This window comes from Solea solea, chromosome 1 (genome assembly GCF_958295425.1).
Source record: "Solea solea chromosome 1, fSolSol10.1, whole genome shotgun sequence".
NCBI lineage: Eukaryota > Metazoa > Chordata > Actinopteri > Pleuronectiformes > Soleidae > Solea > Solea solea.
The window spans coordinates 33,809,331-33,831,634 of NC_081134.1; the positions used below are offsets into that span (position 1 = coordinate 33,809,331).

Here is a 22,304-nt window from a genome sequence, read left to right on the forward strand (position 1 = left end):
AATGTTTCTGTTCAGGAATGTGAGTAAATAACTATAATTTGACTTAGAAAGAAATAATCATGTGCTTCACTATTTTTAAGACATGGATAACAATAATAATAATTGTGTTTTAGCATTAAACATATCATTTGGGTTAAAGAGCTTCTACATATCAGTGTATTAACCATTAAGGAAACTGATTTTGATATTAACCAATGCTGTCAATTGGCTTTGGGTGGTGGTTTAATACATTTGTTAAGCACTGAAGAGTTCAATCACTGTCACAATTGTGGCAAATAATGGACCCTGCTCATGGAGAGAAGGTCCAGAACAGTTAAGCTCTTACACTTCCATTTTTTTTTAACTAACGGGTATAACTTTCCACGCCACAGGCAGCCATTAGTATGAATGCAAACCCACAAATTAGGGAAACAACGTAAATTGCCCATATAAAAAAAAATGACCACTTGGCACTGAAATATCCTAATTTTGTCATAAAATCTAGTCATTTCAAAGGAAATGGGAGTTTGAGGCATTAATGACATCACCACAGCTCTTCTCTGATTGGTCAGTCAGGCAGCGATACATTTCACTCGGGGCAACCCGGTGCAATCTCCCCCCACCCCGCGAGGGATAATCTCTCTCTCTCTCTCTCTCTCCCTCTCCCTCTCTCTCTAGCTGCCTCCAGCTTGCCAAAGTACACGTTTACACGGAGAAATCACCGATGCTCTCAGTCCTCCTCCATGTCTCTCTGCTCATGGTTGGGCTGTAACTTCACCAGGAGCCCAAGTGGCTGCAGTTGCAATTAAGGAACCACGCCTGTTACTCTCTAATTTCCCTGAATTGCAGTACTTATAGGACCTGTGTCTGCCTGGAGCTGAGAGAAAGCTGTGTGAAGACCTGCTTCTTCTTTTTTTTTTTCCACAGAGCGTGATCTCCATCAGAAGTTTGTTTTTTTATTGTATTTATTATTTTTTCTTATTTATTATTATCAACGACCCCTCCAGGGTTGATTTTCGTTGTGGGTCCGGGAGGCACTCATCCAGACGCTCTGTCCACGGACGCGCACAGCAAACAACAACAGCCATGGAGTACCTCAAGTTTTGTTTTGTGTTTTCATGCTGGGTGAAGTTTGCAAACTCTGTCTTCTCCACCGATACCCCTCAGGCTCCTGCGCCTATCCCTAAAGGTAAACAACGGCACACCTTTCTCCCCCTCAAACAACGCTCACTGCCATTACGCACGACATTGTTTATTTATTTCTTTTTCGATCGAAGCGCGAACGGTCTCACATCTCTGTTTCCGAGCTGTCACGCCAACTTCGCAAACTCGGGCTTATGTTTGGGGTCTGTAATTTACCGGCTACATCATGTTCCATGTCTGCCCAGTCGCTGTGTGCACGCCGGAGAGCAAAAAATGACATCATGTGCCGCCTCTCGCAAAAGAACCCGTCTGTGGTTTCTCACAATCCCGTTTAATTTCTTGTTTATTTGGCAGCTTTTGTTTCACACGAGCAACTGGTGGGCGAGTGTGCGCGCGCCGAGATGTCGCTCCAGTGTTTGTCCAAACGGTTGCATTGACGCGCAAAAGTAAAAGCAGAAAAGTTTAAGAAGACGCAGTTTGGGATGCGCAATGTTGTATTCTTTAACAAGCAATTGCGTAAAAGCCCAAAACGGTCATAAACGCGTTGTAATTTCAGGTCCGTGGATCAGAGCCAAGCGCCAAACCAGCTCTTATACAGCTGATTACAACCTACACACTGCACATGTATACGTTTATGTTCCCTAAGATGTGTCACACGTTTTATGGACTGGTTATAAAAATCGCCCCCCCTGTTTTAGCATGTTGTTGCTGTGGCGTAAGAAGTGTTCTCTTAATTACTCCGACACCATTTTCAGCTTCTGTCAGGCGTTTAAGGGCAACTTGGAAACAAGAGGATTCATGTGTTGCATGTTTTTCTGTTGCTAAATTGTTTCAGGGACAGTGTGAAAAACCAGATTCGTTCTCAGCAGTCTCCACAGGCTCGTATTGTCCTCTGGTCTGGACTGGCTGGGTGTCCTCCACACAGCAGCCGCTTTCACTTTTTTTTCCTCCCTTTTTTTTTTTTTAATAAGTGTTACATTTTTTGCTTGTGAGTTCCTTCCAAAATTTTTTAAAGCAGCTATCACAGAGGAACAGGGAAAGTTATAACGCACAAGTGCCAGAGGCAGTAAGTTTTACATGAAAGATTAAAACAATATGTGATCTCATATCAACCACGCACGCGGGGTGTATCGTAACATTTACCGACCGTACGCCAGATTATATCAGCGTGCTATCAAGCTCCTCTCAGCTGCTGTTTCACTGGGTGCCATGTGTACTTGTAAAAGTTTTAAATGGATCATTAAGTCATCAGTCACTGAATGGAAATGACAAACAGACACTCCTTTTAAACACTGACAGACTGAAGAATGAAGCCCAAAACGCACTGCACAATAAAATGGCATGTCTGATGTGTAGTGCAGCAGACTCCCCTCTTCTATTTGTAATCCAAATAGAAACCATATGTTTTTTTTATTGGGAAACACTGACACCAATAATCTGACTACTATCAACTTTGCCTGACACGACTCTACTCCATTGATATTCCCGATCGACGCCACAGAGCATGGCTCCTGTGGATTACTACATCGAATAAAATGTTCCAATCTGATTAAGACACAAGAGTAAAATCAGAATAATCTTTATTTATCCAGCGAATAGACAAGGATAATGTCAGAAGCAACGTCTGCAGACATTAATGTTCACTCATACAGTCCCTCCAGACAACTCACACTTATTTTCATGATTGATTAATCTGTTGATTACTTTCTGGCATAAACATTTCTGTTTTTGGTCAGAAATGTCTGAAATGATTCAGATTGAATGATTTCTTTGATAAATGAAGCAAAACCAGAAAATATTCAAAATTACGAAGCCAAAAAGCTTGTTTTGTTTTTTTAGATCATAAAAATAGACTGTAAAAAACATCACCGTTTAAGTGATTATCAACACAGTTGGGAAAATAATGTTATAATCAATTACTAATCGATTAACCATCGCAGCCCTCGTTGTGAAAGCAGCTTTATTTAAACGTGCCAAAAACACATAAATCTACATGACGTGTTATAATGTGGAATGAATGAAATCATCATGGGAGTCTTCTTCAAAATGATGTATTTTCCAGAGAGGCTTTAGAGCAACACGTGTTTGTCTTAGAACGACTCTGCTTCTAGGGCGGAGCCAGATGCTGGTTGTCATAGCGACGGTGTTTCACACAGCAGAAACAGTGTGTGCTACAAGGGAACATTCAGAAATGCTTTAGATGCCGTGGTGTAGCACAGGTATTTGTATACTCTCGTGTGTGGATAGCGACGCAGGGAAGGTGTTCTTGTCTTGGTTCTGTCTCTCAGATACTGTACGGTCTCCAAGACCGCGATTCAGCAGGTTTGCAGAGCTCGGCCCCGTTTCTCACCTGGTCAGTTTTTGGAAATTTACAAACTAGGCGATGTAGAGCCAGACTGTCCGGCCGCCTGAAAGGAGTCTTTCATTGATAGCTGGCTGACTGTAATCCCCCCTGACACACAAAATGTCGGAGTTAATGCCGGCATTTCTCTGCGTTCACGCGTGTGTTCAGCAGCTACATATCTCCGCGAATGACTCGAGACTTCACTTCCATCATTTCAGTATAACGGGCGCGAGTCAAGTGCGCTCATGAAAACAATATATCTCTTGAGCGTCAGCTGCTCAGTTGTGGAAATGAGAAACGAAAACTCCCGCTGTGCGAAAACTGTAAAACTTCCGTTGATCCGAAACAGATCTCACGGCTTGTTAAAATATCAGCTGTGATTTTGCATTCAGTTTTTTTTGGTATCCCTGACAGTAACTAGGACAAATTTATGGGTAAATATTTATGGAAGAGGAACAAACACCCATCATGATGCGGTCTCTTGTGGATTTTTTTGATTAGACCTTTTTTTTTTTTCCCAGACATCGCTGACATGTCAGCAGGCAGCGTTTTATAGAGTTCGAAGAGGAAACTCCACCTAAGGTTGGCCAAGCCTTATATGCTATATAATAGTGCTCTCTGTTGCCCCGTAATTCCAGTCTAACAAACTAACAAACCCCGTTGGCAAGCCAAGCCAGTAATCACGTCTTAGTACATTGTCACTGCATCACCACAGGGTTGGTTCCATGTCTCAGTTAAAGCCCAGTGTGGCTGTGTTTTTTTTGACAACCATCAGAATAAGATAAGAATAACCAGGAGACTTCCCGTGATGAAATTCCTGCCTTTGTCTTAAGCCGTACTGAGAACAGATGACATTTCACTAGTGGAATTGTCAGTGCTGTTTATGGTATGAACATGTTCCCTTACTCGGAGTGACTGAAAACTGGGAATTGAGCAGCTGCCGAGCTCCAGCAAAAGCTTTTTGGCTAATTCTCGTATTGATACAGCTGTGTGAGACCAGACCATTTCAAGTTCCCTTATCGTCAAACTTTTAGGACAATGATTTGAGCTGTTAGCAAAAGTACATGAAAGGCATATCGAGGATACAAAGCCTGGAATAATTACTGTAACATACCAAGATGGTGTTATTTAAGGAGGAGGAAAAAGAACAAATTCCAGCAGCACACTTTCAAAGAACAGTGTCCTTTCTAGGTTTCTATTAGCACAGATTATTAATCACTAAAGCCTGCTTGTTGATCGAAGCATGCAAAATAATGTCCAGTGTGAGCAGCTCGCGGTTACCAAATATTAAAAGGAGTGGATCACCTTAACATCTTGCGTCGCCACATTGAGTTCTGCTACAATGCCTTTTAAGCTCACCTAGACTGTTTTAAGTGTGCCTGTCAACAAAAGGACGCTTTAACGATTTAAAACAGGAATGCAGCGAGCAGGGGAAATAAATGTCATCCAACAGCACTTGAGACATCGACCAAATTCAATTTGTTGTTTTGTTTTTCTAAATTGAATTTGTTGTTTGTTTGTTGTAAAAGGAGAAAGTAACTGAGCGATTCGAAATGACGAATTACGAGAAGACAAAATTGTTTCCTGGCCCGGCGCTGGTGACGCTGTGCCACATCCTAAGTTCTGAAGGGCCTGTGGTTTTACATGAGGAGTAGAAAACACGCCCCACTTCTCTGCAGATGCACTTGCACAGCAGCCCTTTTAAAAATGGAAATGATGTGTTTTATCAATTATGGCGACTCTAACTAAGTTGTGGGCCGTTAAAACATTGTACAACCGACTAATCTGCGAGCAATTAGGTTTTCTAACCCCTTTTGTGGATCTGTCCCTAACTGCCGGTTGCTATGGCGATGTCCACATGAATGGGTTTTCATTTTAAAACCTAATTTTTCACTGTTTACATACGGCCTGCCGTCCACACTACTCTGAGAGTTTTCGGAGTCCCTCATTTTCTGGCTTTTGGAAACTCGTTTTGCCCAGTTTTAGTTTAAAAAGTCTCAGTTTGTTTTTTTAGTCTAGACAGGCAGTAAAAGACACTTCTGGAAACTATTACTCAGACGCCCGCGTTTGTGTTTTATCAGTCTCAACTTCTCCTCATCACAGAAAACAAACAGCATCTGACTCAACTCTTGACAAAAGCAGATACGAGGATACAAGGGGACCTTAAATCTTGTTTTGCTTTGAAACTCAAATGCCAAGTGTGTGTGTGTATATGATCATGTGTTTTCAGGTGTGCAGGTATGAGGGAGATGCAGATTACTGTACTTCTGAGAGCTAAAATACATTTTAAATGATGTTCTCCTCGGTGTAAAGGAATGTCTGGGGGTCTCCTCGCTTTTAGAAGTCACAACTGCTACTTATGCACTGGTGCTCGCTTGTGGATACATTTTTAGCATCAATCTAAAGCTGGTAAACCTGTCACAGAGGGCTGAGAAATGATGGGATGGCAGATCTATGAGGACTGAACCTTTTAAGGCATGTGTCGGTCTCAGCGAGGATTTGTGTGGACACGTTTGTTGTCAGTCAGTTGTACAGTGCGTGTGCACTGTATCCACAGCACAGTATATATACTCATGTGTTCACGCGCATGCAAAGATATTTTTTCCCGGATCCAACTATTTAACCTTCGACCCCACTTCATGCTGTGATTAACCGGCTGTGCATGAGTGAATTAAACCCCGGGTTTCTGTGTCAGAGTGCAACGCTGTGAGTGCTTCCCAAAAGAGTTGGCCTGAATGTGTCACCGTGATCCCGAGAAACACTAATATGAGCTCTCTGTACGGCAGCCAGCGCTTTTCACCCCAACTTCAATTGTGGGCACACACATTCGATTTCAGTCATGTTTGGACAACACGGCACAAATTCAGCCCGAGCGTAACTTGGCCCCTTTGACTGGAAAAAAACAGCTACAAGCGGTATTTTTATTATTACAATGTGCACCGTATATCAAATGGCAAACTCATACGGCGTCTGCAGCACTCAGTGAATTTCAGCTCATTTTTTGACCATATAGCGGTGGGCGTCATGTCACTGGTCTGTTTTGTATCAGCCAAGACGAATGTCCTTACATAAAGCGTAGTGCAGCAACTTTCAAAGCAAACAAGGAAGAGTCTCAGCAAGATTGCGGAATGTTACGCAGGACAGAGATAAGATCGGATTTCTCCTCGCCAACCGCCTGCAACACGTCTTTATCATAAATTGTGAGTCTCGTTTTTTGCCGGCACCATCGCTTTACACCGAGGTGGCAAAGTCAATTACTTTGACCCATGACACAACAAAAAAAAACGTGCTGCAGCCAAATCCACATGACACGCTAATTGTGTCCTGCCCACATCTTTCTATGCTTTCCCATAAATCTCCGTCTCCTTACGCAACGCGGCTCAAAAAAGTTTCCACAACATCCCCCCCTTTAGAGACAGTTAGTGGAGAGGGTTTAAGTTACATTGAGCAGCACAATGAGAGGTTTCAGTGTTACAGTCTGGCTCTGTGAATCACTGTTGAACTCGAGGCCCATCCATGAAAAATAAAAGCTTGGGAGGCTGTGAAAAGCTACTAGCTTTTACCATATACGACCATATTTTCAGATACAATTTTACCTATTTTACCGTGAACCAGAAGTCAGAATGGAGCACTGGGTTGCAGTCAGCAAAAGCTGAATTAAGCCTCACAGTGTGCAGTCCTTGCACAAAAGTCTGAATTAGGTCAGATGCGGTCATGTGTAGGTCTCCCCGCCCCCATCTCCGGCTTCATTGTTTCAAGCTTTACTTTTAGATTAAGGTCTTATCCACACGGAAACAGAACTTTCCCCTGTCCAGAAAAGCTTTTAAGAACAACAAGCTTTTCTGTAAAGATGGCACTGTTTCAAGAAACCACATGAAACCCCCCCTAAATGACTCTAAATGCTGTAATACATATGCCGGACCTGTATGTGGTGCTGTAACGCTGCGACTAAAATATACCATTGTATTTTTACATAAAAAAAAAAAAAAAAAAAATATATATATATATATATATATATATATATAAATATACAATATACTATACATAAAAATGGAGGGGGAGGGGATGTTGAGGCTGGGGTAAAGAATTATTCAAATAAATATATACAAGCATACAAACAGCGAGAATAAACCATGCCAGGTGGGTTTATTTATCTAAGGAAAGTTATCATAAAACAAACAGAGCAAACAAACTCCAACTACAAGGAGAGGAAGATGATGACAACAAAGATAGCAGCAGCGCAAGAGAGAGGTGGGATTACAGCGTCATTGTCTTCCCAAAGTAGTGTATTGACTGCATATGTATAATCATAAAAACGTAGCAGGGGAGTTTTGAGATTTTCCCACTCTGGGATCCAAAAACAGCCTTCAGTTCTCCCATAACGTGGGCCGTGAACTCAGCGACTTGGACTTGCTCTGAGACCCTTCAGATTATTTTATGTGAGACTTAAGGTGAGGAGAGTTTATTGACTTGAAGGACCAAAATAGAGCAAGAGTTTGGGTTCGCCGACGAGGAATGTCTCGTCAACGGGGGGGGAGATCCTGTTAACCGTATATTCAAGGCCAGAGAACGTTCCCGTGATACCTCTTTCTGTTCTACAAGAAAATGCTTACTTAAGCCCTGGCACTGACCAGTCAGTCAGAACCTTTGCTCGTTCAAGTGTGAAAGTTTGCCTAGACGGCTGATCCACATGTGGTACAGAGAGGGAGGGAGGGAGAGAGAGAGAGAGAGAGAGAGGAGGTGAGGCACTCGTCTTGGGGAACAGTAACAGCAGCACTGTATGAGCTGCATTCCTCTCCCCCTGTGGATTTTTCATTCAGTCCTGACAAGAGAAAATGCTGTATTTACTCAGAGCAGACACTCATCCTCGAAAAGTGCAGCTGTCTGAAACCTTCTCCGCCATCTGTTTCGAAAGCCATGCTTCATTATTTGAGTCATTTTGATGTTTACATAAAATTAAGCACATCAAAGGACAATGCAGTTGGCCCAGGATTTCATTTAGTGGAGCCAAATTAGGTATTTGTATGTTTATTATCCTTGACTCAGCAAGTAGCTGGTACGGTTTTTCTCAGGAACACACTCAGATACAAAGTCCTAACTGTTGCATGAAAGGGAAACTTGTGATACCAAGGTCAGCTTCTCAAGACACAATCATGAAAAGTGGTTTACGTTCATTGGCGTGTAAGCAAATTGCTGACCAACACGTTCATGGAATCATTAGCTATATAAGCCTTGGTCTTTCACAGAGTGAAGGTTTTGCTATATACAAGACAGTGGTGAGACCAGCGATGCTGTATGGTCTAGAGACAGTGGCACTGAGGAAAAGACAGGAAGCAGAGCTGGAGGTAGCAGAGATGAATATGTCGAGGTTCTCTTTGGGAGTGACGAAGATGGATAGGATCAGGAATGAGTCAGTCAGAGGAACAGCACATGTTAGATGTTTTGGAGATAAGGTCAGAGAGGCCAGAATGAGATGGTTTGGTCATGTACAGAGGAGGGATAGTGAGTATATTGGTAGAAGGATGCTGGGGTTGGAACTGCCAGGCAGGAGGTCCAGAGGAAGACCAAAGAGAAGGTTTATGGATGTAGTGAAAGAGGACATGAAGTTAGTTGGTGTGAGAGAGATGGATACAGAGAACAGGAGGAGGTTGATTTGCTGTGGCGACCCCTGAAGGGAGCAGCTGAAAGGAAAAGAAGAAGACTGTAAGTGTATAAGATCAGGGATTAAGACGTTTATCGTATGTTTGCGTACTCAACTGGACACACGGTTGGTGAAGTGGTCAGCACCCGTACCTTTACAGCAAGTTTGCATGTTCTTCCTGTGTGTAAATGGGTTTTCTCTAGAGATTTGGGGCAAATTGGACACTCTAAATTGACCATAGGGGTGAGAATGGATGGTTGTTTGTCTCTACGTGGCCCTGTGATGGACTGGTGACCTGACCTGAAGTTGAATGAATGCTTTCTCAAGTTATATCTTAGGTGGCTTAAATCAAACTTTTCTTTGTAGTAAAAATTGGCACCTCAGCACAAGGTCAGACACTTGTAGTCAGTCATCCATTGTAGTGGATGTGCAATTCAGCGATTCCTGTCACTCCAGTGTGCCAAACTGATTATCAGAGTATTTACAGTAAATGATGAAAAGCCCAATCAAAAGTGAAGCAAAGGCGACGTATTGACAACCCCCGGTTTAATGCAACATAAAAAAAGAAAGGAAAATGATGGATAGAGACAGAGAAAAATTGCCTCAGCTTGGCAGGGAATGGACAGATTTGAATTTTTCACCTCATCACACTTTGCACTTTAATTAGTGACAGCGTCACGATATCCAGCCAAGTTTTTCCGGCGTTCAATTGTTCACTGCCACTGTGATTTCTAAAGATTTTCTTACCACCGGGAATCGAAGAAGGAAAGAGAGATTTGATGGAGTGATTATATATATGTGTAAGAGTTGTAAAGTAGGGAATAAAAGTGTCAATCTCAGGACGTTTGCATCCCCAGGCTGTACTTAAATGGGACGCTTGCTTGCTGGAATACACTCGTGTGGCCTGCGTGTTTAGAAGAGGGGGGAAATCCGTTGGTGTATCAGGTCAAGTCAGATTCAGATGGGAGATCAGTGATTATGTTTTAATTCATGCACTAAATCAAAAGCCAAAACACAGGTTATTACAATGAACTGCAACAGAGCCGGAATCCCATCTCGCAGCTTAACATTTCCTTTAAACTGCATAATAAAAATGCAGATGTTGGTGATCTGCTGACGTCATTGCAGAGATATCCAAACATAATACTGAATGTCATAACAGCATTATATACAGATTTTTTTGGCATATTCTGCCAAGAAATCACAATCTTTCCATTAGCCATTAGCTATACATCTTGTCCTTTGAGCGTCACAGGCAGCTGGATCCAGTCAAATTTGACACTCTGTGAAACACAGGGTCAACTATGGACAGGATTGCAGTAAACAACAGGCCCAAACCAACGTTAGCACTTTACAATCATTTGTCTTTAGTCTGTGGGAGGAAACTCCACACTTTAAGGACTCGGCCTTCCAGCACCACCGGTACTGACCTAGATACATTACCAGATTCACACACACACACACACATACACACAAGCATACACAAACAGAAAAAAAGTGAATAAAACCTGTCTGATTCATAGTGAATCCTTTTGCCAGAATAACTGATCTTCAAGCATGCATGTTTTCTGGCTTTTGGGAAGAGATATTTGATTCTGGGCAACAAGCTAACGTGTCCCAGGTGACTTGAGCGGTCTGGATTTTTTAAGATTTGGAGGTACATCCTGAAATTAATCCACTACCTTGGTTGTTACTAAGTGCAGCATTCTGGATGAGCAGCAGCTGAGTTTTTAATGAGACCTGTAGAGACACACTTACAATAGTCTAGCCTACTGACAATAAACATGAACACATTTATCTTAAATAATTAAGATAAACCCTTTCTAAAGTTTTGTAATTGTCTTATGTGGGCTTTGAGTCATTAATGACTTTTTGGGCCAGTCAGTCTGTGATTAGTTGTAGAAAATTCTACTAATGATTTTAGGGGAGGTGATACATGTAAAGCTCTCCTGTAACTATTACAAGTTTCCCAGATGTAGAGGACACCATTTCCTCCCAGCACTATACTCCTCCATCTCCTGCCTTGCAGCCAAGTACAAGAACAGGGACACACCTGTGGCACAGAAGAGGCATCTCTTCCGTCTGCGCCTGGGCTCATTTTGAAGCTCACATTGTGCTAAATCTGCCCAATCTCTCTCGCTATGTGTCATCGGATGCTGTCAGGTTGGAGGCAGACGATCTATTTCCAACCTGTAACACAACGTCTGTGTCAGATGTTGAGTGCTGGAATGGTTATTAGAGCGGTGACAGGGGCCACTGACTAGACTGGGATGACAGAATGGCTCAGTCACATTATTGGAAAAGAAGTACTGCACGCACAGTGTCTACTTGTAATGTACTTAAGTGTGAATGAGTACATGGGAGGTTGAATATTGTGGTTATATATATAAAATTTCACCTCATTCCCACTGGTAAAAAAAAAAAAATATAGACCTGTTTAAACACAAATTTAAACTGGTTTTTGACCAGTGGGAATCAGCATTCACTTCCAGGTTAAATTATTATTGACTTCATCTCAGCGCTCCTCAATCAGCAATAGTGGGAACACAAGACCTGGGTGAACACTTTGAACATTTCTTCTCAGTGTGCTTCATTTCTGGCAGTGATGCAAATATCAGTGTTACTTCTGTTGCAATGCTACGATGCACATTCATTTACCCGTGCAATTAGCCACAAGTGTTTGTGGCAAACTTTTAAGAACTTGGGACAGCGCTCAATATGGCATAGGTTGGATCATAGAGGGACCAGAGTAATAGATTTAAAAAAACAAAGGTATTGCCTCTAATTTTATAATTTGTGTGTGAAAGAGGCTTTAAACCATAACTTTTTAATTTTATTTCAACTATCCATTTGTTGTTCACATCACCAAGACAAATAATTAAGCAATACACTGCAGACTAATTAAAATAGTCAAAAAAAAGGAAATGATTAATACCTGATAATCTCTCCTTCTTTTTTTTATTCCAGACTTGTTACATCAGCTCTTCAGTTGTGTTGTGGGGCAGACTGGATTAGACTTGAATTAGAATTCTTTATATGGCTCTTATATGTATTTTCTAAAACTTCCAATCCTACTTGCCAGTGCAGCACAGTACATAGTTTAACAAGGATTTAGTGCTGCATATTAAACAGAAAGTAGATTGGCCTTCCACACATGAAAAGCCGGATTTCAGCGCTCAAGTGTGACCATAAAACCATATTAAAGTGTCAATAACTTTTTTTGTTGGCCTGTCTTAATACTGGCCCAGAATTTTTTGTTTGTAGTTAAGGTTGAATTAGCAACTCCACCCTCTCTCTCACACAGTAATTGAGTTTTATGAAGCAGATCTTGAAGCTACTTCCTTCCTTGGCAAACAACAACAGATTGCCGACCTTTCCGATCAAAGGCTTTTATAAAAACACAACAGAGCAAGTGAAAATGAGCTTCGTGGGTGTACTCCGCCTCACACAATGCTTTAGCGCTAATTTGTATTGGTCTAACCCTTCCTGAAACCTCAGACTTCAGCACTTGTGACCACTGCGAAGTGTCCCGTAGGCTTGTGGGAGCTCATTTGACCCAGAGAGATAAAAGTTATTGACTCTGTGTTTAAAAATACGCTTCTGTTTTTGAATCCAATTAAAACTACAGAGGATGTTCCTTAGAACGCTAAACCATACAGTTACCAGTGTGTTGACATAGGTCTGAGGTTTACATGGACCGTGGTCCACAGAGGAGGAAATGTAAATAATGTAGAACAATTTACACACACGCTAAATGCTAAAAGAGAACATCTGCTCCGAGAAGGTATTCCCAAATCCCTATAATCACTTGTGGTACTCTTTTTCTTATTTCTGTTTCAGATAAATTGCTAGTCTTAACCGTTGCAACACAGGAAACAGATGGCTTCCTCCGCTTTATGCAGACTGCAAACTATTTCAACTACACTGTGAAGGTAAGAGATTTTCTGCTCCTGTTCTAAAGTGATGCTCACAAACGGGCAGTTTTTTATCCCAGCAAACACCACAGCACTCCCTCTCACTCTCACAGACAGCAGCATTTTTTTTTAAACACACTTCATGAGATTGATTAGGCCCGTTAGAGTAAACAGTGAAGTCCAAGTGAGCTGCACAGAGAAACTTCACAGTGACACTCCTGAATGTGGGAGCAGAATTTCCCCTCTGTGGTTAAAAAAGCAGCCATAAAAAAAAATTGTTTTTTTTGTGTGCCATGGAGCCTCCAAGTTCATGCCCTGCTCACATTTCCTTACTATCCTTTGGTCTTTCTGCACCAGTCTACTTTCCATCTTCTGCAGGCGCTCACTTGCAAGCCCCACAACACCTCATTAGTAAACAAATAAGCTGCCTGCAACTCAGGTGTTTCCGTGATACTGCAGGCGAGTTGACCCATGTGGATAAGCAGTATGAGGCTAACTTAAACTCCGAGCATGAGTGAACAAATGAGAAAAGACTGCTAACGAGGGCTGTCACTTTTTCTAAAAATCATACTCAAATGAATTGTGTGTGACACAATATACCATTAAAGAGGTCACACTGCAGGTGGAGCGAACTGCTTTGACAGTTTAGCTTTCACATGTCCTCTGTTTTCACAGAAAAACAACATATCACTGTTTCATTGTGTGCTTTATAGCACTTTCCAATTTGAAAAATTGAGTTCAGTTTTATGAAAAGTTTCAATAAGTTAGAGCTCCTATCTTGTAACCTTAACATTTTTTCTACCCTAAAATCACTTGTGTTAATCTCCAACATTTAATAAGCAAATTTCTAAAATGTCAATATTTAACAGAGTCTGGTGTATTTAGCGACATGTCAGAACTATAAAGTTCTCACAGCGCCCTGTGCTGAATGACTCGTGAATAACTTCAGATACTCTGATGGGCTATTAGGCTGTATATTATAACTGGAATTGTTTTTTAAATAACAGGATAACATAACTGACCCATTTTTTTTATGAGCAGCATTTCTTTGAATGAAGACAGTAACGGACCGACCAATCTTACTCTGTCAGAATTTAGAAAAGTTTGTAGAAGATAAAAAAACTGTCCCTAAGTGGTTTTGAAGAATAAAGAATAATCAAGACTAAGAAGTGAGGAACAACTGGTGGTGCCATGCCAGTTCATGCTGGACTAAGGAACCTGTCCACCGTTTTTTTATGTTTCAGGTGTTGGGAATGGGAGAAGCATGGAAGGGTGGTGACGTAGGTCGATCTATCGGTGGAGGGCAAAAAGTCAGACTACTAAAGGAAGCCATGGAGGCTCTGGCTGATCAGGAGGATCTTGTTGTCCTGACCGTGGATAGGTAGGTGTTTGTCATTTACCCTCACATCAATTCTGTCTGTATTTCAGTTTGATTTTCTCAGGAACCCAAAATTCAGACAGCACTTGTTGAGTGAGAACTTTTCTTGGGCATGAAATATTAGTAAATCTGAAAGGCTAAATTAACCCCTGTTCAGTTTGACGACTGTGGTTTTATCTAATTTAGCACTGATTTGAAATATCCATAAAAAAACCCCATCTATTATCATGTAGATTTATGCATTTAAAATGACACTAGTTTTGAACAACCACAGCCTGTAACAATTGCTTAGAAAGTGATACTACCTCCACTCACTCACTCTAGCAAAGGTATTATTATAGAGCATCAGCAAAGTTTCACATGCGGGGAGCTTGAATTATAAGCTGTCAAGGCTAATGGGAACTTTTACTGAGGTTAATGTGAGCGGTTTAGAATAATAACAGGATTGCAGGCCATATTTTCGTCAAATGGAACAGAAAGACAATGATACTTCCTGTACCATGTCACGTGAGGTTACCTGTAAATGCTGTGCAAAGTAATCACACCCCTGAAACAGGTAGTTGGATTGGATTTCTTTTAGTTTGATTGTACGGTACACTTCACAGATAACAAGCCGTTATGGTAAAAATGGTATTTTAAAAGTGATCAGCTTCTGATTCAGTCACAATTTGACTGACATTCTGTCCACGTTCTCAAATTTAGATTAAACAGAAATGTGTCATTGAGCCTCTGAGCTTGTTGTTGTCTCCCTTCACTGCTGGTAGTACTTGAGATGAATTTGCTTTTATGTGGGTGGGATGATGGCTAAGTATCCATTACCATTTACAAAAAAAACAACTGTGAATTACTCGGAAGACCCAAATAAAAGCAGGCATTTGCAGAAGGACATTCAGTAAACACTAAGCTGACTTCTACTCTGAGCTATTGATTGGAGTGTAAGTGGAGTCTTAATTAAATTGGTTCTGGGAACCAAAAGTTAATAACCACCTCTTTTGAATAGCATTTTAATTCAGTTCAGCACTGCACTAAAACTGCATATAACTGCATATATTACACCTTATAATGCACTCAAATGTGCAGTACATGGCAGTTTGCCTCTCCCAGAACTCCCCAAAGTTCACCAACCAACACAATGCTGACATTAAAGCCTCATTGAAAACATCACGTTAAAAAGCGCATGTGGAAAATGAATTTTAATGGTGCATTTACTTTTGTCGCGATAAACGGATACAGGTATATAACATCTATGGATCACGCTTGGTTTAAAGTAACAATTGTATATATTTATGCAGCAAACAAAATGGACACTGTGACATGTTCTGTCATGTAATTCATGTGGTCGTGTTTACAAATGCTCTCATTACAAAAGACGACACTTCTAAGTTGAAAGGGGATTTGAAAAAAATAAAGTACATACTCATTACAGCAAATACGAGAAAAAAGAACAAGCCAATTTGTTCCAGGGCAAGTTTTTCTTATAATTAACTCTTTTTTTTTTTTACACTGTGATGAATGTTCTGTCGTGTGGTGTTGGTCCTTTTTTCTTTTTTTTTTACTGGAGCAATAACAGAGATTGATGAGGGAACAAGTGGCATCGGGAACTCGCATGAACATGTGTCAGCCACATGTGGCAACAGCAGTGTGTACATTAGACTTCCATCCCTCTCGTGACATGTCTCACTCAGGTGGTGTAGATGGGTGACACACTATAGGGGTATGTACTGTATGTCCAGATGAACAGGTAAATCCGATTTAATGTTGAGAGGGCAGTTTTGTTCTAAACGGTGTAGCTTTTTCGAGCTTTTATTGCTCCGGGTTCTGCGGCCAAGGAAACTCACAGACCAACTGCATATGTTGTAAATCAGCTCAAAACGCTGCTCAGCCAACCGTTGGCTCTCCAGTCAGTGAGCGAGACACATACGGGGGGCAGGGGATTTCAGACGCAAGCAATAGTTGGAGACAATCAATAAGGAAAGAGGGAGGAGGTATCAAAGCTGTTGCGTTGTTAAGATCTGGTTTTGTTTTCACCCGTTGTTTTGTGAAATGGTTCTTCACAAAAGTTTGTGGAGGGACGGGTCACGGGCCAAGGAAAACTTTGGTGCCGATTCAGATGAGAGGTCAGTTCTAGGAGTTGGCTTCAATGAAAGGCTAGACCATAAGAGGACTCTTGGGTCTTGGTGAAGTTCAGTTCTACTTATAAATTTTTTTGTTGAGGATTGTAAAAATGTAAAATGTTGTAAAAACGGGATAGGGGAAACTGAAGTTGCACTCAAGTACATGAAAATACAGAATCAAAGGCACTTGTAGAAAACGGTTTTATAGTGGACAGGACTGTACCTTTAAGGGATTTTCCAGTTTGGGAATCACTGCCTAAGAGAAACTTAGAGTTTTCTACATTTAAAAATATGTGCCCTTTGAATGACTGCACATTTTTAAACAAGTCACTACAAGACCCCCCCAACTGGTCATTCGCTTTTTCCACCAATCTGTCAAAGAACTGTATAGGCCATGCTTCATTAACATAGTGTGTGCCTTTGTGGTAACTTCCTGCAGAGTGGGAGCCATTTGAAAATACCAATCCAGGAATGCTGCCCTTAACTAACACTCACTCATGAAGAATGTCCACTGTTTAGATACCGATCTATTAAAACAAGTGGGAGGCTTCGTCTGTGTACCTGACGAGCAAAAACGACAAATGTGTCCAGGAGATAAGAACAGATAGATTAAATAAAAATGTTAATGGTTTGTCTTTGCTCCTCCCTTTCAGCTATGATCTTATCTTTGCTGGGGGACCAGAGGAGATTCTCAGGAAGTTCCAACAGGCCAATCACAAAGTGCTCTTCGCCGCAGAGGGAATCATATGGCCAGATACACGACTAGCTGACAAGTACCCAACCGTCCGCAGTGGCAAGCGCTACCTCAACTCTGGGGGTGGGTTCCAAAAATGTTAAATATGATAGACAGTCTGTAGTATTTTGACCTGTTGAGGTTGTGTTAATACTTTGTGTGGATTATGCAAAGATGACCTTACTGGTAAATTTAGATAGGTAAATGTTTGAGTAAACACATTTTAAAGACTTGCAGGGTTTTAGTTTATGAATACAGGGGTGGAATAACCACCACGTTTACACTCAGTGTTGCTGATTTAGTAGCAGGATACTGTGAAAGACGGATGTTAGTGTTTGAATATGAAACCACTAGTTTTATCTTTTGCTGTAAAATAGAAGAACATTTTCCCTGTAACCTGCCTCTCTGAGGTATTTCCTGTTCAAGACATGATGCAACAGAAGGCCGTTCATGGGAATATGAAGCTTTATTGGAAAAATTACCCTTGTTGTCCTCCTCCTGTTCCTCCTCGATACTTCTTTTATTTATTACTTTCCAGACATAATTTTACTCAGGTCAACTTGAATTTTATCTATATATATATATTCTGTCAAATCCTAGCAGTGCTTTTATGATCAATTATATTAGGGGAGATTTCATATAAAGCAGGAAAAGTGCTTTTTTCAGTTCCCCATGAGCAGGTGCTCAACGATAGTGGGGAGGAAAAACTTTTAATGGGGAGACATTTTTGTAAGCCTGAATTCTGGATGTTCTGGTGAGATGATGTGTCACTGTGAGCTCTTACAGATGCCTCATCATTAACAGATTTCGAAACGAGGGGGGGAATTTTGAATCCTACTTTAGGAATTAGTTTTGAATAGTTTTCTGCTTTTCGGTTTGTTTTTCTTGCGAACGGATGTGGGGGACTTTTTGCGGTAGACAAAAGATCATCACTATGAAGCACACAAGCACTGCATATGTGCAAATGTTTTAACAAAAGGACCAGTATATTCACAAATGGACGGGCCAGCTGTTTCCTGTCCATCATGCAGCACGCCGAATTGCTGCTTTCCTTGTGGTCCTCAGATTGGTCTGACCTCCCATACTGGAGCTGAGCTGTCTCAGACTGATCAGAGACTGTTTTTAGCACTCATTGTCAGTGACATGACGTGTGGACTTGTCTTGGCCCCCTCCCCCCAAACGTGCTACAGTTCGTATAAAATTGTAGGTTTAGTCTGTGTTCCTATATGGACACTGACCAAGGGACCATTGGGGGAATGTTTCAAAGAATCTGAAGACACACTGAAGACTCGCAGAGTACATAAGGCTATTACCTTTGTGTTTGGCTTAAATACACACGCACAAACTAATAACGGCTAACACTCAAGAGTTAAGCAAAATAGTGGCTTTCTTCCAACAAGGCTCGAGACAAAACGCTATACATTTCCCAACATTTTCCAGGACCTGTCGCCGTCGCAAAAGCCATCATTTTGTGGACAAGCGACTGACCGAATGAATCGCATGAAACATTATGATTCGCTTTCAACTCCCTGGCTGCTCCTGCCATTCAGATTATATCATGCCTAGCCGTCGACTTGTTTACAGTGTCTGAGGCTTTTTCCTAAATGATGGGATACAAAATGGCACACACCAACAACACAGGCAAACCCTGCAATCTGTGTCTGTGGTCAGTGACCTTGAGCCAGAGGAGAAAAAACGAGGACACGGGGAAAAAAAAAAAAAGCCAGTGTGACTGTTATAATATATAGATTTCAGCTTTTTCGACTGACCATTATTACACTCTTTACTGTGCACAAACTGTGGGAGGGGAAAGTCCCTGCCCTCCCCTTGTGTGCTTGGGATTTGGGCCAAAAATCACACTTTGTGTAAGGCAACCAGACTAGAAGTGTTTAGACCATGAAGCCCACAGAAAACTGTATAATTGTCAACAAGAGACTGCCAGTTGTATATGACCTTGTAAACATCTCTGGGCCTATACTTTGTTTACTTTAACAAACTGTCAATTACTTGCAGGTATAATCGGCTATGCCCCGTACATAAACAGAGTAGTTTCACAGTGGAACCTCCACGACAATGACGACGACCAGCTCTTCTACACTAAAATATATTTGGATCCCTTACAGAGAGTGAGTATATTGTGGCAATTCAAACACTCCCTACAAAACAACACCGTTCAATAGCATAAGCAACTGTGTATCAAATGTCTCCATTCTTCTGTTTTTCAGCAAACACTTAACATGACTTTGGACCACAAGTGCCAGATTTTCCAGAACCTGAATGGGGCAGTTGGTGAGAAATCCCAAAAATGACGTCCATATTTTAGTTTCCAGCTAAAGTGAAAATTATGTCAAATTTAAAAAAGTCAGTCATTTAAATGCCCCAGGTTTACATTGGCACTAGGAAGTGGGAAAGAAAACTTGGGCATTAACAACTTTTGCTGCAGTGCACCTAAACCTGTGCTGTGCTCTTCATTTTGCTCCCACACTCCTGGGAAAGATTGCCTTCCATTTTCAGAAAACTTGCACTCCTGGCAACGTAACCCCGCAAATTATAAACCTTTGCAGCACTTGACCATGTGGTAAGTCGATTTTCATAACCTGGCCTGAAATGTCTGGTGTTCCTCCTTTTGGCAGACGAAGTGCTTCTCAAGTTTGGAACAGACCGCGTGAGAGTCAGAAACACAGCATATGACTCTCTGCCAGTGGTCGTCCATGGCAACGGAAACACCAAAGTAAGTGAGGAATAACGGTCTTGTGCGCATGTAATGTAGTATTACTTATGGCACGGTATAGATACTTGTAATTTAATCATCTTCATTCAGGAACACCAGCTTTGGGTTGAATTATTCAACTCTCTTTTCCATTCTCTGGCTCGTTGTCCAATTCCTTATAGATTCTTATCCAACTATCACTCATTCATTCAGTTAATACCGATACTTGCCAGATCTTATCATAAAGCCACCTCATTATTCAGTGGAGAAGGGAGCGCTGGCCAAAATTAGGTCATAATGTGCAATTTATCCTCATTATTTTTCAATGTAGAGCGATGGGTATAGAAAGCTAAAAAGCAAGATGTCTTTTTTTATTATGGCCCTGTTCCTTCTCTTAACACATCTTGCTCCACCACCAGCTGCCTGACTCCGGTCTTCCTTGGTAATGAACCAAACCCACCAAACAGTTGAGTCATTTCTCCCAGGGGCCTCAACATCTGGAAGAAAGGCTTTACAGATCACAGAATGTCCTAACAGTGGTTTCTAATGCTGGAAGCCGCCCAGATAAATCTACGACCATTAGCTTAATATTATTTTCCAGTCTGCACGCCGGGTTCAATCAAGTTAATGATCTGTCTTTTAATAATCTGCAAAGAGATTCATAAAGCACAGAGTGATGGAAATTACATGTTGTCAGTGAATTTACAACATTCATGCAGGCTAAATACAGAGCAGCCATGATTGTGATTGCTATATGATGAAATTTATGAAGAGAACAACAATATAATAATTCCCTGTCTACCAGCTGTGTTCCACTACCATAACATAGTGCGCCCAGTTTAAAAGAAAAACAACAAAAAAAAACAACAGAGCCTTGATCCTGTTGGTTCTAACTGTTAAACTTGTTTCTAAACTACCATTTTTATCAAAGGTTGAAGTGAGGACATTTGACTCGGGATTGTGTGTACATGAAAACAAGGAAAATGATTTTTCCTTCAGTCTGACTTTGTGCCTAGTCATTCAACATTCCCATAATAAATCTTAGTATCCATATTACGTACCATTCCAAGGAAAGATATTCCAAACACAACATGGAAATGCACCTCTGGAGTGTTTTCTTAACCTGTTGTTCACCTGCACTGAATGTGTTCCTTCACAGATGTACTTGAACTACTTGGGAAACTATGTACCCAATACATGGAACTATGACCACGGGTGCAGCCACTGTGATGATGATGTTGTGGACTTGTCTGAGTTAAAAGTAAGTTCTTCCAGTGATGCCATTTCCCTTGCATTTCCTGTCCTCTTTGGTGGAAAGTTTGTCTTTAGCCTGCTTTCCGTTTAGAAAAGGATGAAATATAGCCTGGTGTGACTGTCTAGACAGTCGACACAGTGGCCCGTTTCAACAGATAGGCAAGACTCTTGGTGCCCTCCACACTCCCCCTTCCAGCAATAACAGGTTATGTACCCACTGGTCCTTTTCGACCTTTTTAAAAGGAGCATAAGTGCCAGGGAAACTACTTGGGGGGAAAAGGAAGCACTGCACTGCTGTGGTGCAGGATATGGCTTCTGGGGTTTTTACAAGGGCCCACTTAAAGGGGTGTCACTGTCGACCAGGCTTGCCTTTAGTGGGCTTCTCAGTATTGGTTTTGTCCATAATAGTAAGTTATAGTGGTTACGCTAAAAATTTGTTGGAGAGCTCAGCCAAGACCGGCGACATATAGACAGAAGGCATGGCAGGCATGAGGAGATGACTTTAGCTGTGTGGTTGCATCTGTCAAGAATGGCCCTCAAATGTATAAACTCCATTCTGTTATCATTTGCGTTAAAAATACACGTGTTCCAGCGCATCAAAAATGCGTCCTTGCAATTAAATAGCACGTTTTCATGTTTTCTCACACATAAATAGCACATTATTAATACCATAAATTGTTCTCCTCTCCTACTGAAACAATCTTCTAGGATTTACTTAATTCCCCCTCGACTTTATAAATAAATGTGCTTCAGCAGTTTAACTGGAGACGTTTCAATACAAACCCGGCAACATGAAAGAGACGTCTATGAAGGTTGTTCTCAGCGACCTTCCATAATAAATACAAAAAAGCACTGCTTCTCAATAATAGGCAAGCTAGCAGGCATGTCATTTCACCATGCGGCTCCGGTTTGGGACAGAGACTTGTGGAAGGCCAGGTCATGTGGAAACACTGCTCATGCTGCTCTTTCATGTGGGGGTAAATGCCATTCTCTTCTCTCTGCACTTTGGTTTTAAGACTGGGTTTAATCCTACAAAAGACACCATGCGACACCACCAGAACCAATACTCTGCCAGAAAGTTGCTACCAACTGTG

General features: G+C 41.4%; 1 protein-coding gene across 2 annotated transcripts in view; it reads left to right on the top strand.

The window, feature by feature from the left end:
- Positions 1–653: 653 nt before the first annotated feature.
- The window catches only part of plod2 (procollagen-lysine, 2-oxoglutarate 5-dioxygenase 2), a 31,541-nt gene continuing 9,890 nt past the window's right edge, over positions 654–22,304 (top strand). The window contains exons 1-8 of one of the 2 annotated variants that reach the window (XM_058638044.1): positions 654–1,168; positions 12,948–13,039; positions 14,266–14,402; positions 17,167–17,330; positions 19,260–19,372; positions 19,472–19,535; positions 19,880–19,977; positions 21,116–21,217. In XM_058638044.1, the coding sequence (XP_058494027.1) occupies positions 1,066–1,168; positions 12,948–13,039; positions 14,266–14,402; positions 17,167–17,330; positions 19,260–19,372; positions 19,472–19,535; positions 19,880–19,977; positions 21,116–21,217 (873 nt within the window). In that variant the 5' untranslated portion in view covers positions 654–1,065. The remainder of the gene's footprint in view (positions 1,169–12,947; positions 13,040–14,265; positions 14,403–17,166; positions 17,331–19,259; positions 19,373–19,471; positions 19,536–19,879; positions 19,978–21,115; positions 21,218–22,304) is intronic. The other variant, XM_058637962.1, reaches the window with a different exon arrangement.